An 18,609-nucleotide genomic window follows, 5' to 3' on the forward strand; every position below is an offset into this window, starting at 1 on the left:
GGGCTGGGGGGGCAGCCCTGCCTCACCCCCGACCGGATGGGGATCTCCGCGGTCTCCCCGTCGGTGGCACGGACGGTCGTGGTGCAGTTGCGGTAGAGCTCTCGCACCAGGTTGATGACGCCGTCCGGCAGGCCCAGCTCGTGGAGGGTGCCGAAGATGTGGCGGTGGGGCACAGAACCGAAGGCGTTGGAAATGTCCAGCCACGCCACCGCACACTGCTTCCTCGTCCTCTGGGCGTTGTCCAGGGCCATCTGGAGGGTGAAATTGTGTTCGTAGTAGCCCTCCGTCGACATGAACCCCTCCTGGCTCCAGCTGACGGCCCTGCCGGTCACCGCACAGTCGGTGATGCGGCCCGCCAGGCAGCTGGCATAGAGCTTGGCGACGGTGGAGCACAGGGCGATGGGTATCCAGTTGCCCGGGTCAGTTGGGTCTCCCTTCTTGTGGATGGGGACCGTCATGGCCCTCTTCCAGGTGGCAGGCGTGCGCCGGAACTCTCTGCATCTGTTGAAGAGAACACAAAGAATGAGGCAGCCCGGGTCATGTTTTTTGAGGAGACCGTACCTTATCCCGTCCCTGCCAGGGGAGGTGTCCCTGGTCCTCTTCAGGCGGGCTTCCACTTCCCGTGGTGCGAAGGCTTCCTCGAACCCCTCCGCCAGGGGGACGGGGGTCAGCGCTCCGACAGCCGCAGGGCATGGGGTGGCAGTTTCTGCCGGGGGGTTGAAGACTCTGCTAAAGTAATTGAAAAGAGCCTCCCGGGGGACTTGGCAGAAGGCCGAGGGTCCCTCCAGGATCTCTGTCACCGCCTTGGGATGGTTGGCCCGGTACAGCTTCTGGATCTGGGAGGCTGCTGCCGGGTTGTAGCACTGGCGCCTGGGTTGCCTCTGCAGCTGCGGCCTGTGGTCCCATCACATCGCCGGTCTATTGTTGTTCCCTCGGGGTTGGCCGGGCCGGGTCGCCGCCGAGAACTCCTCTGTGAGCCGGGCCACCGAGGCCTTGAAAGTCTCGAAGGTGGTGGCCCGGGAGAGCTCCTCCAGCCAGAGGGTCTGCCATGGGGTGGGCATTCTCTGCTGTGGGGAGGGCTCCGCACCGGGAGATCCCAGCACGCTCGGGGACCAGAGGGCACCTGGTGGCTTGGTTCCTCCCGGCGGCTCCGGGATCCTTGGTGGGTTGGGGGCCTCAGGTGGCCCCGGGGGTCCGGGAGGAGGGTTGTCCGGTTGGGGCATCGTGTCCGGTTGGGGGTCCATGGGCGTAGGCCTGCACGGTGGCATCATCGGGGCAGGTCTCTCGGTCGGGTGGTCCCCGGAGGTCTGGTCGGTGGGGTTGTCGGCGGGGTGGCCAGTCTGGCAGACCTTCGCACCGCGGCCTGGGTGCAACGGGCCGGGGCGGCGGACCTCACCAGCGTGCCGGGTCTCCTCTCGGCTCTGTGGCCTTGGCATACCTTATGGTGATTTTTGAGGAGCTTCAAGGCCTCGTATTCGGTGCCTCAGAGGGCGCAGTAGAACTCTAGGCGCAGTTGGTGGAAGCGCCCTAGGTGCTTGTTCATATCGCCATGCGACCTGTACTGTACTACACTTGTACTACACTGTACTACGACCTGTACTGTACTACACCTGTACTACACTTGATCTGAGCCTTCAAGAGGCTGAGAAGCAGCTACACTATACCTGGTACCTGTCCTGGCCATACTGTGCCCCACATGGTGCCTACTCCAGAATGCATTGCTGCACATGATGCCCATCCTGGCAGCTCTGGGATCCCCACCACATCTAGTGCCTTCTTCAGCCACCCAGGGACCTGAACTGTGCTGCATGCATTGCTTATTCCAACTGCTTCAGAATCTGTGTGCATCATGGGTCCCAAACCAGCTGAAGCAGATCCTGGATCCAGTAGGCTGGAGAGGGGGTTAGGGGAGGGAAGGGAAGTCCATGGGCTTGATCTGATTTACAGGCCAGCCCCACACTACTCATCTGGTCTGTGGGGCCAGATGAGTTTGACACCCATGGCCTATTGTGACCATACCCGTATTAAAGGCCAGATAATTTCACTCCAGCACTCTATATTGAACCCAATAACTTCTGTGCTTGAAGGCATCATGACTCAGAAAATAGAACACTGGACAGGGACTTCCTCTTTCTGGCTCTACCTGTGGCCTGTTGGATGACTTTAGACAAGTCAGTTCACTGCTTTGTTCCTTGCTTTTTCCATCTTCAAAGGGGTCAATGTACTTTGGTTTCTGCTGATTAAATAGAGTTCTATAACAGCTTGGTATTAATAGTATTGTGTTTGACTAAAGTATAATTTGTTTGACTATGGCCAGGAAGTCTGTGTACTTTGAATCTGGTACTTAAATTATTATTCTATTCTCTCTGACTTGGTGCTGTTGCCTAGTTCAACAGCTGCTCTTTGGTGCTGGTGTGATGTGGTTAAAAAGAATGACTTCTGTTTTGCTCTCTGAAGACATGTGAATGCAGCTAATTATCTTGCTCACTGGTGGGCAGGGACAGCTCATGCTGGTAGAGAGAAGAGGAAGACTGAGTTTGAGGGCTTTGAAGTGCAACCAGATAAGGCAAAACATAGGGTGAAGGAAGATTACTGCATAAGCCAGTTTGCTTCTTGATCCAATCTGTTGCACCGTACTTCCAACCTGTCAGCCTCCGGATTATCACGGTGGACCTGTATATTCATTAGGGGTGCACCGATAAAGATTTTTTTAGCCAATACTGATGGCCATTTGTTAACTGGCTGATTGTTAACCAGTACTGATTCGATTGCCGATATGCAACCCAGAAACTTGGAGAGCAGCATCTGGGTGGGGGGAAGGGGTGTGGAGGGGGCAGATCAAGGCACCCACAGTGAGGGAGAGAATGGGGCTGGGTCAGGGACAGGAGTAGGCATTGCCCAGCTGGGGCAGTGCAGGGCATGGGATGGAGCTGCAGGAAGCTGATCTGGAGGGGGGTGGCTCCCACTGCTGTGTGCACCCCTGAGGGAAGCATGGGGGGCATGTGCCCCCTGGATTCATGCGTGGAGCAAGGGTGGGCTGCCCACTGGAGGCTTGGGGTCAGGGGTTGTGCAAGCCTCTTCCTGGCAGGGGGGCTGAGCTGAAGCTGTGCTCAGGGTGGCCGGTGGTGGTGTTGGGATGGGGGGCTGTAGGGTGGGCTTCAGGTGATTCCCCCAAAGCCCCGAGACCTATGCAGGAGCTGGTGAGTTCTGGGGTTTTTTTCATTTTTTTTCTTAGCTCCCCCCTCTTCCCGCCCCCCCTCACCTCTCTACTACTTACCAGCTCCGAGTCCGGCTCCAGCTCCCTGCTGCAGCGGGTGGGGACTGCACGAATCATCAAAGCGCTCTGAATTGTTTCCGAAGATTTGGAGAGCTTTGAATCGATTCGGACCTTTTTATTGGTCCCCCGATTCAATTCAGATTTGAAGATTCGTCCACCGAATCGGGCCAAATCTCCTCCGAATCGAATCAGCACCCAAAGAAGCTTCGCACAGCCCTACTGGGCAGCCCCTGCCCCACTCTCTCCTTCACCATGGGGGCCTCTATCTGCCCCCCACACTCCCCTTCCTCCCACAGACTTATTGGCCAGAAGCTGCCAGGCTGCATTCCTGGCCACATGCATGCTACGGCTGCTCACATGCACGCAGCATTTATTGGCGACTATCAGCTACATCAGCCAAAAAATAGCCGATAACATCAACTTTTATAGGTGCCAATATGATATGGACCGATATATCAGTGCACCTCTAATATTCATTTTCCAGGATTAAATATCTGATAGCAGTGGCATTGCAAAATTATGATGAGGTTGTGACAGGTCCCTGCAGCCATTATTTGAGCTAGCTTTGGAAAATGGACTGATTTAACTTGATTAAGGGCTTTCTTTTTTCTTCCCATCAGAAGCCTATAAAGGGGCTCAAATACTCTTTCTGTCTAAACCATTTAGCTTTTATGTGCAGGTGGTTATTATAAGAATTGCTGATGCTCTTCGAAGCAGGCTGAAGAAATCTGCAAAACCTATTTCATTGCATTTCCATACTTTTGGGGGGGATATGCAATATACTACATAAGTCACTGGGCCAAAAGACTCCTTTATCATCTGTATCAAAAGATGCACTAGCTGGGAACATCCTGCAGAAGTCTTCAGAGCCCTGTGATGTGGGTGGTCACATTCCTCCCTCTTGGGGGATATAGAAAAACGTTATCATTACATAACGTTCCTCTGCAAATCTGGTTACAGCAAATAAATTGAAAGAGGCTGGATGAGTGGAGCCTCCACAATAGAAATTCTTCAGATATGCTAAACATTTTCAAGAACAACAGCAAGAAAAAAAATTTTGGCTTGCCTTTGGGTGGAGACAGTGTTTTCTGCAGTCTTGGGAACTACTTAAATCACAGCCATAAACCCTAGAAATTGGATTTCATTGCAGGTGTACAGTCTAGTAGCTTGCTGAGACCTTGAAGGTTGTATCAGATTTTCCTTTAAACTTGCCCAGGTTTTTAAATGCTGACTAATGCATGCCTTGCTGCTTATTTACAATGCTCCAGGTTTACACTGGTTTATGAAACATACAACTAAAATATATGGAGGGCTGACTGTCCAAAGGAGAAACTAGTATTGCTTCTTTGAAACAGACTTGCCCAGAGCCCAGATCTGAGATGTCATGGAAGAATTACTGAGACTCATCCAGCCCTCTGACTACTACCCCATGCTGCTCCATCCATGTAGGCATGAATGATGCTGCCAGGGTGACCCTGAGCAGATCAAAAGCGACTACAGGGCTCTGGATGCAAGGGTGAAGGGGATGGAGGCTCAAGTGGTGTTTTCCTCAATCCTTTTATTACAAATGCTTTAATTTTTTGCTGTACAACAAAAGCTTTAATTTTAGCGAGACTTTTGTTGTGATCGGTTACAGATACAGAGGAGGAAGCATTTATGTATTCACTCCAGAATGATCTGCTTCTTTTATTTTTAACATGTGTAATTCCCCTGAACTACTCTTTCAAAGAGGATAGCGTGTAGGAATTTACCTAGGCAAGGAAAAAAGTGCACTTCAAAAAATGTTTAATAGTTAACTCTCCTGCCTTTTCCTCATCCTCTGTCACTAGGGGCATTTTTACATGTGCTTCCGATGTGGCGGTGGGCACTTCTACTTAGTGAGTTGTGCTAATTAAAAGCACCTGCATGTCACACGTATCAGCGGTGCAGCGTGCCTCTGTGCCAACAAAATGGCAGTGTGCTTTGAACTAAAACACATCGAACATGTTTTAGTTCAAAGTGCGCTGCTGCTATTTTCTCTGTGTGGAGGCATGCTGTGCCACTGATGCATGAGGCTGCCAGAGTGCGTCAGTTTACATGCTCCAGCAGACGCAATTAATCAAGTCTCCTCTGATGCACTGGATTTCCAATGCGTCGGAGTAGGCTTCCCACGTGTGTGTAAGTGCCCCAAGTTTCCTCCCCCATTCAGTTAGGGACCCACACTTTCCCTTTTCTTCTCTGGTTGCTGATATACTTATAGAAACCCTTGTTACACTTCACATCCCTTGCTAGCTGTAACTCCAGTTGTGCTTTGGCCTTCCTGACTTCATCTCTGTATTCCTGAACAATACTCTTATACTACTCCCTGTTTGTCCAAGCTTCCACTTACAAGCTTTCTTTGTGTTTTAGCTCACAGAAGAGTTCCCTGCTAAGCCAAACTGGTCTTTGGCCATACTTGCTAGTCTTCATGCACACTGGAATGGTTCTTTCTTGCCTCCTCAGTAAGGTTTCTTTAAAGTACAGTTAGCTCTCCTGGGCTTCTCTCTCTCCCCCTCAGACTGGCCTCCCAAGGGATCCTGTCCATGAGTTCCGTGAGCAAATCAAAGTCTGATGTCTTGAAGTCCAGGGTCTTTACTGTGCTGTTCTTCTTTCCTTTCCTCAGGATCCTGAACTCAGTCATTTTTGGATACTGCTGCCCAAGTTTCCATCCCCTACTACATTCCCCACCAAGTCTTCCGTGTTCATGAGCAGCAGGTCGAGAAAAGCATGGCTCATACTTGGTCTCATCAACAGTTGCACCAGGAAGTTGTCCCCAACACTTTTTAGAAACTTCCTGTATTGTGTGTGCAGTGCTGTACTGCCCTCCCAGCAGATGTCAGGGTGATTGAAGCCCCCCCATGAGAACCAGGGCCTGTGACCAGGAAACTTTTGCTGGCAGTTTGAAGAAAGGCTCATCCAGCACATCCTCCTAGTTTGGTGGTCTATAGCAGACGCTTACCATGATATCGCCCTTGTTGCTCTACCCTCTGACCCTAACCCAGAGACTTCCAACAGGCCTATTTCCAGTTTCATACTGGAGCTCTGAGTAATCATACAGCTCTTTTTACATAAAATGCAACTCTTCCTCCTCTTTTCCCTGGCCTGTCCTCCCTGAACAGTCTGTGCCTATTTATGACAGTGTTCCAGTCATGTGAGCTTTCCCACAGAGTCTCTATTATTCCAATCATGTCATAGTTCTGGGACTGTGCAAGGACTTCTGATTCTTCCTGCTTGTTTTCCAGGCTCCGTGCATTCATGTACAGACACGTGAGGTAACTAGCTGATTGCCCTACTTTCTCAGGAAGAATGAGAAGGCCTCCCATGTTGCCCCTTCCTGCTTGCACTTCCTTCAGGTCACCCACTTCCCCATTTACCTCAGGGCTTTGCTCTCCATCTTCCCCAGTGAACCTAGTTTAAAGCCCTCCTTACTAGGTTAGTGAGCCTGTTTGTGAAGATGCTCTTCACTCTCTTTGTCAGGTGGATGTTGTCTCTTCCTAGCAATCCTTTTTCTTGAAACAACATCCCATGGTCAAATACGTCAACACCATCTGCACAGCCATGCACTGATCTGTAGAATGTATCCGTTCCTGCCCTGGCCTGTGTCCTTGACCAAAAGGATTGAGGAAAACACCACTTGAGCCTCCATCCCCTTCACCCTTGCACCTGGAGCCCTGTAGTCGCTTTTGATCTGCTCAGGGTCACCCCGGCAGCATCATTCATGCCTACATGGATGGAGCAGCATGGGGTAGTAGTCAGAGGGCTGGATGAGTCTCAGTAATTCTTCCATGACATCCCGGATCTGGGCTCTGGGCAAGCAGCAGACTTCCCCAGACAACAGGTCAGGCTGGCAGATAGATGCCTCCTCGCAGAAGGGAGTCTCTAACCACCTCCACCCGTCACTGCTTCTTGGTAGCAGTGGTCTCGATCCTTCCAACCTTGGAGAGGCCTGGCCTGTCCTCCTCCACCAATAGAACGTGCTGCTTCTCCTCTGGTGCTAGGGCTCATATCTCTTCTCCAGTCAAACTGCTGTAGGTGGAGATGAAGATTTCTGCTTGCTGCCAGAGGTCACAAGCTTCTGGCTTCCACCTTCCTTGGAGTCTGTGTCCTCTTTGCTAGCACTGCCTTTTGGCTGGTTTTCGTCCACAGTGCTAGAGGTCTCCTCCAGCATTGAACCGATGAAGCCCTCATGGGAGAGGGCTCCTCCCTCCTGTAGCTCTCTTACCTGCTACTTGAGGGATACCACCAGGGGGAACCGCTCACACCACGGGCACTCCCCTACCTGGCTGTCACTGGAAGGAACCTGCAAGCCACAGCCTTCACAACAACCAGGACCTGGGTGGAAGCCTCAACAGTGAACAGTCCTGCCTCGACAGACACCTCAGGTACAAGCAGGAGAAAAAGCTGGCAGTGGCAGTGGCTCTGGCATTGTGACATCTTCCAGCCATTTTGGGGGGGGGTTTAATCTGTCACCTCTCTTGCTGCCCCTCTTCCAAGCAAACCTTTCCTAGCAAACTCACCTGCTCCATGGTTGGCCTTGGAGCAGACGGTGGGGATAGGGCCTGAGGCAGCACAGCCCTCCCGCTGTCCTTAGGTGCACGTGCATTTGCCCCCAGCATGGAGCTGATGCTGGGGCTGTGGAGCCCAGCGCAGCTGTTTGCAGCCTGCCTGCTACTTGCTGAAGCTGCCCAGAGCCCAGGCTGGCTACAAACAGCTGTACTGGGCTCTGGAGCCCCACCATCAGCCCTGTGCCAGCAGCAGGGGAGAGGCTGGGGTTGCGCTGCCTTAGGCCCCTTCCTCGCCGTCTGCTTTGAGGCATGCATGCGCCCACCGGTACGGAGCTAATGCCAGAGCAGATGTTTGCAGCCTCCTGGCTGCAACCGGCTCAGGCTCTGGGTAGCTGCTGCCAGCCATAGTGCCTGGGCTGCTTGCAGCAGTGCTTGCAGCTGCGCAGCAGTGCTTGCAGCTGCCCAGCTGCCTGCTGGGAGCAGCCCGGGTTTCATGGTTGGCAGCAGCTGCCTAGAGCCCAGGTCGGTGGTGGCATGTTGAGCAGAATGGCCTCATGTGCTGTGCTCGGCACACGTTCCTGGGATTGCGTCTGACCCCTGTACCTAGTCAGTGAAATCAAAACTAATCAGTGAAGAAGAATCACAGTTTAATTTATGGTTTCCAATGCAGTAGTTAAAACACTTGGTTTTTAAAATTATTTTAACTTGGCTCATAGAGGTACCAATATGAACTTATTTGTTTAGTTTTGTGGGATGCATGTTTTCTGTGTGCATTCCTGAGCCCAAGTTCCCTGACCAGCATCCTGAATGTATATACTGGGTTTCCAGCTGACGACCAGAAAATCTTAACTAAAAATTTTAAAATAAACTTTAAGAAATCCAATTAATCAAATAACAAATGTAAAGTTTAAAGATGCCTGCAATCCCCACATCAGGTATACAGAAATATAGATACTTATCGTCAATCAACGGTGTTCCCTTATCCCAAGTAGTTGTCCACAGTGGAGTTTTATGTTCTTTGCTTCTCCTCCTTTTAGTCTCTGACAGTTCCTTTACATTTTATAGTCCATGTCAAGCATTTGTGTTTCTTCACCTCTGTCTATAACCTGTTTAATGATTCATCTCACTCTTTTTCCTTAGAATTTTGCATAGTACAAAGCTCACTGTCTTCTACCCAGCTCTTCTTTTAGATTTCAAATTAATTCCACAGTTGTTCCCAACTGTTAGCTCATAAAATTTGCACTCTCCTTCAAGGTTCCAAAAAGTTTTGCAAACTTTCTGGTTTGGAGGCATATGAGTCTTTTTTTCAGCAAATTCAAAGAACTTCCACTGGATTTCTAAGCAAGGATCTTTTTCCCTTTTTCCTGGTATGACTCTGACTTCATAGGACATCTTTTCTTTTCCACTGCTAAAACTTCCCAAACTTTTTGAAATTAGTTAGCAATTTTTATTTTAATTTTTTTTAAGGAATGTCACTTCCAGGTTTTTGCTATACTAATGAGTAATCAATTCCCTATGACTCCTGCATATTGCAAAGTTCTCAGAAAAGTTTGATAACAATATTAACGGGTTATCTGATAGCTGGCATCCTGTTACTTCCTTTACCGTGTCTCCAGCCTTTTTTCAGATCAACTTGATTTTGGTACACCTACCACCATATGTAATATAATTTTTCCAGCTGACCACACTCCCTCTAACACTTGCCTGTTCCTGTACCATAAATGCATTTCATTTTAACTGGGGTGAGATACCATCAGTATAGAATTCAAAAATAATTTTCTTTTATTTTTGTGCAGATGGATATGTTAATCAGCTAACAGTTTTGTTTGGGTGGTCTCTTGCTTGCTGTTGTTCTTGGTGTTTGAGTCCGCTACCACAGGCCTCCCAGAGCGCACAAGCAATCCAGGGGTAAACCCCCCCCCGCGGTGCACCCCCCCCCCCCCCCCCCATGCTACCCCCCACTGCTTCGGGTTGAGGGTGAGGATCTGGCCTTATCTCCCTCCTCAGTAGGCTAAGGCACAACAATAGGAGGAGCTGACTCAGCTGAGCCACTTGCCTTCACAACCTCAACCTCCTCTGAGGTGCCTTCCAGAGAAGGAGACCTGGGTCTAGGGGAACTTTGAGAGGTGTGGAGCACAAACTCAGATTCTCCCTTGGTCCACAGAATTTCTTTTTGCCAGGGCACTAGGGTCCCCTGGTTCCAGATCCAGCTCCTCCTCTGGCACTGGGAGGCTTATGCTGGGAGATGAAATTGAGGTAAACGAGACTGTTATTCTGCTGGTGGTGGCTGTTTCTGGTGTTAGGGGAGATGGTGCAGGGACAGGTACTGCTCCCACCTCCTTGTTCCCACTGGCAGCAGAAGCCTCATGGCTGCCAGGAAAGAGGATATGTCCATGTTTGGGGGGTGGGGGGGGAACTTGCAGCTCTAGCTCTCCCCCTACCCCCTCTAGCCCCTCTCCCTCCCCTGCCGGAAGACCTGGCCACCTGCCTTTCTAGCATGCTTCATATTAATCTTTCCTGTGCTGGAAAATTTGTCTCTGTGTGTGTGCAGCTGTTAAGTCTCCTCTTCTTCTTCTTCTTCTCTGATATATGTGTCTGACTTCTGTGTTGTGTTTACTGTTGTGTGTGAAACTGTATAATATCTCTTCTTGTGTGTGTGTGTGTGTGTGTGTGTGTGTGTAATGTATGTGCCTTCCTGCACAGTGATAGATTATACTGTCAGGGAAAACACGGCTTTCTTTTTAAAAAGTGTGTGTGTGTGTGTGGCGGGGGGACAGGACACACCAAGAACATATAAGAAGTTTGGGGGAAAGAATAAGTTGAAAGAAATGGATTGGATAGGGATAAGTAGAGGGATTCTAGCTAGTAAGCTGTATCCAGTCATTTCTCAGAACAGAAACTAGCCAGAGACTGACTAGGTAGGAATCCAAGCCAGTCCAGTACCTTTCAGATGCTGTTGCTCAGGCAGAAACAGCTCACAAAAAAGGATGGAAGGGGTGCAGACAGAGGCTTATATGCTGTTTCTGCATCTCTCCCCCAGAGCACTGTGATTGGAAGGGGACTCAGTGAAAGATCAGTCACTAGCCACCTACAAATGTCAGTTTTTCCCCCCTTACACCCCCTCCCTCTTCTCAGTTTCTGTTCCCCTGAAAGACTGCCTTCTGAATCTCCGAATCTTTTCCAAATCGATTTGGAGGTTTTCTTTTTTCTCCAAATTCGATTTGGATTCAGTGACTTGGCCTTCAAATTGGACTGAATCTTCTCCATATTGAATCGTCGATTGGAGCTTCGCACACCTGTATTGTCCAGGACAATGATAGCATCATCAAGTGTGTAAATATTATGCTTCTGTAGTTGCTACAAAGAAACAAGCCTGTCAGCATCTACATTTAGCCTCCCTGCTCATTAGTGTGTTCTCTTTTTACATCTGTCATCAAGTTATTCAGAAATCAGTGAGGCCTGGTCTTCCTGAACTCTCTTTTGGATCCTTAGCTTAATTACAGTTTAGCATAACTGGAAGTCCCATATTACGTAGGTGCAGTATGGAAGCTTTGGCAGAGCATTGTTTTCAGTTCCATCTTGGTGTGAATGCTGTATTTTCTTGTCTGCTTAGCAGATGGGTCTGTTTAGCAGAAGGTTGCCAATGAAACTTTCTAAGCCAAGCCCCTCTAGATGTGCAGGTAAAGGTGCAATGGGATCTGATGTGTGATTCACACCTATGATACCACAGGTGCATGGCAGGAGGCATGATTGTGGGATCATGAGTCAGATCCCCATCCCACCTTTCTGCTGGTGCAGGTGGAGCCCAGGGCTGTGATTCCTGGCTCCCCTTGTAATGGCAAAAAGCTGACTGGGAGCTCCTGTGTCTTGGAGCCCCATCAGCTGACCTGGGCTCTGAGCTGTGGGGGCACCTCGGGCGTCCCTGCGCTGATGTGGTCTCCCAGCCTCGAGGGGGTGCTCCACAGGGCCTGTGGCTGATGTGCTGCATCAGCTGTGGTCTTGCAGCCTTGGGTGCCTGAAGCATTCCCCTAGATGGAACACCAAGTCAACTGAGGTCTTGCAGATGTGGTAGTGCCTGGGAGCCCTGTCAGCTGCTGGGGCTCCCACCTCCAGGGATATGTTTCTGCAACTAGGAGCCAGCATCAGCTGGGAACTCCCAGGCTTGGTGGTGCACATTAGGCCTCCCCAGCTAGGAGCTCTGATTAGCTGACAGGTCTCCCAGCCACAGGGGTCTCTGGCCACACATTCAATTAATGGTGTGATGGGAAGCAGCTACAAAGTTAGTCCACATAGTTTGTGGACTAACTTTGTAGCTTATTCCTCTTTTTATCATGCCATTGACTGATTTGAATGTGTGGCTAGGTGACCACTTACAATGTAATTAACTGGTTAATCATGCCTTAAGTGTAACATGTAGATGAGGCCTTAGTAGCTGTCTTTTTAGAAGAGAAACCTTTTCATAGTTCTGCAGCCAAGGCCCTCCTCTGTCTGCTGTCTCTTTTTATTTCATTTTAACCCTTCTGGGGTGCTGTGGGAATGTGGCAGGCCCTGATGTAACTAAGTTCTAACAAATTGAAAATGATTTGGGACCTCATCCTCTTCTCTTAATACTTTCCTCAAATTATCAGCCAGATTAAAGATGTCACTGGGGCAGAGAACACTTTGTGTATGTGCTAACAGAAGACTTGCTTTTTTGCCTTGGTGCTTGGCGTTCAATGCATTCTGTTTTGATATAGCAAACCCTGCATTCACCTTTTAAATCCTCTTCACTGGTACTGCTGGCCTTACTTGTCTGCTCATAGAAACTGAGCTGGCTTTACTGTGAGCAGGCTGTTGGAGGGGGAAGCCAGGGAAAGGCACTTGGTGTTACTTTGTCTTGAAAGCTTTTTGTGGGAAATGGAAAGGTACCCATATTACGGGAGGCTACAGATGGGTGTTTATTAGAAGTGCACTGGTATATTGGTTGCACATTGGATTGGCATCAATAACAGGAAAATTAATGTTATTGGCAATCAGCTTTTTTTGGCCAATAATGTTACTGATAAATGCTGCATATATGTGCGCAGCTGCAGCATGCACATGGCCAGGAATGCAGCCTGGCAGCTTGGAGAGCAGCCTCCTGCCAGTAAGTCTGGGGTGGGGAGGGGAAGGGCTGTGGTGGAAGGAATGGGTCTGTGGGGCAGGCAGATTGAGACCCCCACGGTGAGGGAGGGAGACCATTGCTCCTTGTTCTGACATTTGCCATCACTGAGAACAGTCTAGTTCCATCCGTTTCCAAATCACCCTTCAGGTAGTTGAAAGTTGCTATTAAATCCCCTCTCAATCTTCTCTAGATTAAATAAACCCGGTTCCCTCAGCCTCTCCTCAGAAGTCATGTTCCTTAGCCCTCTAACCATTTTTGTTGCCCTTTGCTGGACTCTCTCCAATTTGTCCACATTCTTTCTGTAGTGGGGGACCTAAAACTGGACACAGCACTCCAGATGTGGCCTCACCAGTGCCAAATAGAGGGGAAGAATCACCTCCCTTAATATGCTGGCAACACTCCCACCAATGCAGCCCAGTATGCCATTAGCTTTCTTGGCAACAACGGCATGCTGCTGGCTCATAGTCAGCTTATTGTCCATTATAACCCCCAGGTCATTTTCTGCAGAGCTGCTGCCTAGCCAGTCAGTCCCCAGCCTGTACCAGTGCATGGGAGTGTCCTGTCCTAAGTGCAGGACTGTACGTGTCCTTATTGAACTTCATGGGCATGTCCACACATGCAGGCATGTGCGCTTGCAACAGCTCAAATAGGAGTGGCACAAATTTGTGCTGGAGATTTTTGCCTCAGCACATGTGCCTGCACATGCACTTTGGTGTTTGACAAGTTGTGCCACTTGGGGCAAACTGATCTAACCCAGCTTCTCCCAGATCTGCAGCCAGGGGAAGCTGAAGGCTGGGGCCAGCTAGCCTCGCAGGCCAGTTGACATATGGGGACACTAGCCCCCCCCATGCCAGCTGGACTGCTGCAGCAGTCTAGAGCCTAGTGACCCCTGTACCCTCTACCCAGTGCAGTTGTCTAGCAGCGGGGGTTACCGCCTGGCTGTGACCTACTGCCACCTGCAACAGCATCTGCCCCATTGTACCTGCAGCCCTGTGTCTGCACCCCTGCCAGACCTGGATGGGGACCGCATGGGCACTGTAGCAGAGCCATCTGCACCCTACTGTAGCAGAGTCAGCTGCCTGTGGGCCGTGGCTGCACAGTTGGCCTTTGTATAGCAGTGCTACCACATGTGCCTCTGCCCTACCATTTAGAAGCTATCGCTTGGAAGATGTTCTCAGTGTAGTGGCCTGCTTTGAATTGTCAAAGCACGTCCTCCTGGCTGCAAATGGCCAGGAGGTCAGTCACCTCATTTACCCTCCAGCAGGGTCCTGGGTGCCAGCCCTGAGCAGGTGCCTCTGCCTGGGTCCTGCCACTTGCCTCACTAGCAGGAATCTTGGTGTTCCCTATTTAAAAACTGCAAATTCTCTGATTAAAAAAAAAATCCAAAACTCACTCCTTAAAATACCCCCAAATCCATGTTCTTCCACAAGTAAAACAAAAGACCACAATATATACAGAGAGAGAGAGATCAGTTGGGTAATGTTTTACTGATATTTACAATTTTAAAGCAATTTGGAAGCTTACCAGCACCTCTGTCATCATTCTAATATAAAAGTCTAAGTCTGTCTGTCCATCTTTCTGTCCATAATGCTTCATTCATGCTCTGATTGGCTTATACTGGAAATCCAGGTATCAAATTTAGAGCCTGTGCTGAAAATATGCAGCATGGAGAACAGTTTTTCATTCTCAATGTGCCTTTTGTGGCATCTCAAACTCGTTTGAGACGCCACAACAGGCACGTTTGCTCTTGTCTGGATGTGCCCCATGAGATTTCTTTTGGTCCAATCCTCCAATTAGTTTATGTCTTTCTTAATTCTAGCCCTACCCTCCAGTGTATCTACTACTCTCTCTCAGTTTGGTGTCATTTGCAAACTTGCTGAGGGTGCACTTTCTTTTCCCATTTTCTAGGTCATTGATGAAGATATTAAACAAAACCAGCTCCAGGGGCACTCCACTTGATACTGGCTACCAACTAGACATTGAGCCATTGACTACTACCCTCTGAGCCCAATGATCCAGCCAGTTTTCTATTCACCTTACAGTCCACTTATCCAAGCCATACTTTCTCAGCTCGCCTGCAGATGAGTTGTGGGAGACGGTATGAAAAGCCTTGCTAAAGTCCAGGCATACCACATCCACTGCTCTCCCTCCATCCACAGAGCCAGTAATCTTATCATAGAAGGCAATCAGGTTGGTCAGACTTGCCCTTGGTGAATCCATGCTGACTGTTTCTTATCACCTTCTTCTCTTCCAACTGCTTAGAAATTGATTCCTTGAGGACCTGCTCTGTGATTTTTTTTTTTTTTTTTTTTTTTTTTTTTAAGCTTTTTTTTTTTTTTTTTATAAGCTTCCATTGTGTGTTAGTTCACTGAAGAGTTCACTGCTAAGTCAAGCTGGTTTTGTGCCATACTTGCTAGTCTTCCTGTGCATTGGAATGGTTTGTTCTTGTCCCCTCAGTAAGATTTATTTAAAGTAGATCCAGCTCTTCTGGACTCTTCTTCCCTCAGACTGGCCTCTCAGGGGATCCTGCCCATGAGTTCCCTGAGCAAGTCAAAGTCTGCTTTTCTGAAGTCCAGTGTCCTTACTCTGTTGTTAAGTGGTTGTTTAATTCCTCCAGGTATTGTGCCATGGAGTCCTAGGCTGTGCATTTATAAACTTGGCGTTTTATCTCTCAGCCTCCTGTATGTACACTGTTCTATCCATGACTGTATAGTGCATCCTCCCCTGCCCCACACACACCTTATCAGCCTGCTGTGTGATAATGTCAGGGTTGTTTTTAAGGTGGAGTATGACTCTCTCTTCTGCAAGACTGGGGATGTAATATGTATTGTTGTTTTCTTGACAACCTCATGAGTGGGCATTGAAGGGGAAACAGTTTATATACAGATCCAGAGAGGGGCTGTGGCCCTCAGGTAGAGTTCAGGAGCTGTCCTTCTTGTGCTGTCCATAGGTCTTGGTCTGTGGCTGGTTGATCATTGTGTGGCTCCTTGTTATGGAAGCATTCCCTTAGTCTTAGCTGGCAGAAAAATACCTTGCCATATAGCTGCACCTAATTGAGTTGTGTGGTAGGGCAGAAAGAAAGACCACAGGATATTACAGATGCCTCAGCCAGGCAGAGAATGAGGCTGGATAGGTTGATGATATTACTGTGGACTATAAGGTGGTTGTTGAAGCATGCAAGTTTGGAAAGTTTTGCTTCTGTTATTTTCTTTAAGGAGTGAAGATGTTTGTGACAGACTTCAAGGCTAGATGCAGAGATCTCCTGGTTAAATGGCTGTTATGTCCATTTGGTTCTGAATTTTGTTAATTCTGCAAGTCTGGTGTTAATTTGCTTGTGTTTGCTGCTAGAACACTGATAACTTGATTTCTCGGTTTCTCAGGGTGTGAAGCACAGCTTGTCCGAATAGCTTGTGTGGTATGTAGAATGGAGTAGATCAGTCATCTGGGGTTCCTTGGGTATGATAATTAATTTGCTTTCATCTAGTCAGAAAGAAGATATTTGAGTGCACCACAGCAAGTTTCTTGTGTGGATTGATTATAGTCCATTTCATTCAGCTGAGCATGAGAGAGGTCCGCTCATGTTTCTGCCAGGGCTTCAAATTCATTTGACTAGATCAGTTTCTAAACTGACTTAATTAACTTGAAGCTCTTCTCAGTTTCAAGCCTCAACTATTCTCTAGAATTCAAACAAATTGGGAAAGTCAAAATTTGATGGTGACCTGTAAAGAAAAATAAAAAGATGCATCTCAAGTAAGTCTTCTTATTTTTTATAAATATCAGGAAAGGCAAACCTTGCCTTCTCTAGTTTGTTTGTAGACTTTGCTTTGAGTTTCCAGAATGTACGCCTTCAGTCCTGTGATGGAGGAGCAAGGGTAGCAAGGTAGCTCCCCTTTTAAACCACTTTCAGTGTGTGTTAGATTTCATGTCTTAGTACTGTTGTATGGTCAGAGCTGTCCCTAGGTCTGTGCAGGGCCCAGGGCATATCAGCCTGTGTGGGGGCCAGGGGCGGGAGGTGACGAGTGGCATAGGCGGAGGAAGAAAAAAAAATTGTGGGAGGCTGAAAGTGTGTGCGCACATGCACCCTCCCCATGGAAAAGTCTACAGGGGGAGGGAAAAAGGCCACAGGGGGAGGGGAAAGGACCACGGTGTGGCACGGCACCATTGCCGTGGGCCTTATTCCTGGCTGGGGTCTGATTCCTCGTGACTGGGGCCCTGGCTGGGCTGGTTGTGGGACAATCGGAGCCCAGCAGCTTGTCCAGGGGTGCAGCACAGGGGAGCTGAGAGGGGGGTGGAACCCCCACCTCACCCTCCCTTGGCTTCCCACGGTGTGCATGGTAGTGGAAATCACCTGCCCGCACCCCCAAAGGAGCCCCCAGGCTCCAACTGTCCCATGACCTGGCTTAACCAGGGCCCCAGTCACGGTTAATGGGGCCCTGCCTGGGCTTGGTCATGGGACAATCCTCATTGTGCAGCAGGGAGGGGGCAGGGGTGAATGATTTGCCCTTCCCCTACCCCACTCTCCCCTGCACCGTGGGGGTCTCGATCTGTGACTCCCCCCAAGCCCAGGGTGATAAAGACGATTAAGAGAAACTTAACCTGCCTGTGTGTGGCTGGGCCAGCTGTGGTGCTGGCTGTGAGTGCAGGGTAGCTGTGTGCATGCTCCTCCTCCCCACTGCAGCAGCCCATGTGCAGCCTAAGGCTATGCCTGATGCTGCCCTTCATTTGGGGGGGCTGAGCCCTGTTAGCCCCACCTTCTGCCACTGGCCAGAGCCAGCAGTGCTTGGTGGTGGCGGTGTGTGGCGGCCGTGGCGGGGCTTGTCTGCACTGTCTCCGGAGCCTCCCGAAGTGCAGGACCTGGGGCAGTCACCCTGATTTCCTCCCCCTCCCCCCCTGCTGGGAGGCCCTGTGTATGGTAACCCCCTCAGTTATTTCATAGTTTCTAGAATATTAGACTTTTTAGATTAGAAAATCAATCCAGAAAAGGAACTAAGGAAAAAACCTTTAAGCCTTTGAGGCTGGTTCAGTACATTTTGAAGAAGCAGAAAAAGAGGACAGATGATTTTTCTTTGCAGGTCAACTTTAACTCAGTCACACAGTAATTGTATCCTTTTTCATCTTGTCTGAGAAGTGGTAATTTATTTTGTATGCACCTTTTCTAGCCATGTGGAAGATAGCATTTTTATAAGCCTCCAAAATAAACAAAGGGTGTCTTATATTCTTTTTTCCCTTGTTAAATGTGAAAATTTAATTTATTTGCTACTAGTGTTTATACCATGAAACATATAGGATTTACAATTTGTCTGAGTTCTGCACCCTGAATCTTAGGAATTTCCTGACTGTTATGCTTGGTTTTTAACGTGAATGTTTCAGTAACACTAAGCAATACTTTTTTATTTTGGGTCTTTAGTAGGGGTGCACTGATAGATTTTTTTGGGCTGATACTGATGGCTGGTTTTTAATGAACCATATCAGCTGATACCAGCCAGCCACAGCTCTCCATGCTGCAGGGCTGCATATTGGATCCCTAAGTCTGTTGTGGGGGATGGGGCGTGGGGAGGGGCAGATTGAGGCCTCCGCAGTGGGGTGGGAGTGGGGCTGGTGCTGAGGCAGGGGCAGGTGCTGTCCAGCTGGGGTGGGGTGGAGCATGGGACGGAGCTGCAGCTTGT

The 18,609-nt window shown here is 49.2% G+C and overlaps 1 protein-coding gene across 1 annotated transcript in view; it reads left to right on the forward strand.

Moving 5' to 3' along the window:
• The first annotated feature begins 1,549 nt into the window (after window positions 1-1,549).
• Window positions 1,550-18,609, forward strand: part of MGRN1 (mahogunin ring finger 1) — a 148,574-nt gene continuing 131,514 nt past the window's right edge. Inside the window, exon 1 of the mRNA XM_025193207.1 lies at window positions 1,550-1,601. Within this exon, the coding sequence (XP_025048992.1) occupies window positions 1,550-1,601 (52 nt within the window). The remainder of the gene's footprint in view (window positions 1,602-18,609) is intronic.

Source organism: Alligator sinensis, unplaced genomic scaffold (genome assembly GCF_000455745.1).
Source record: "Alligator sinensis unplaced genomic scaffold, ASM45574v1 scaffold1389_1, whole genome shotgun sequence".
NCBI lineage: Eukaryota > Metazoa > Chordata > Crocodylia > Alligatoridae > Alligator > Alligator sinensis.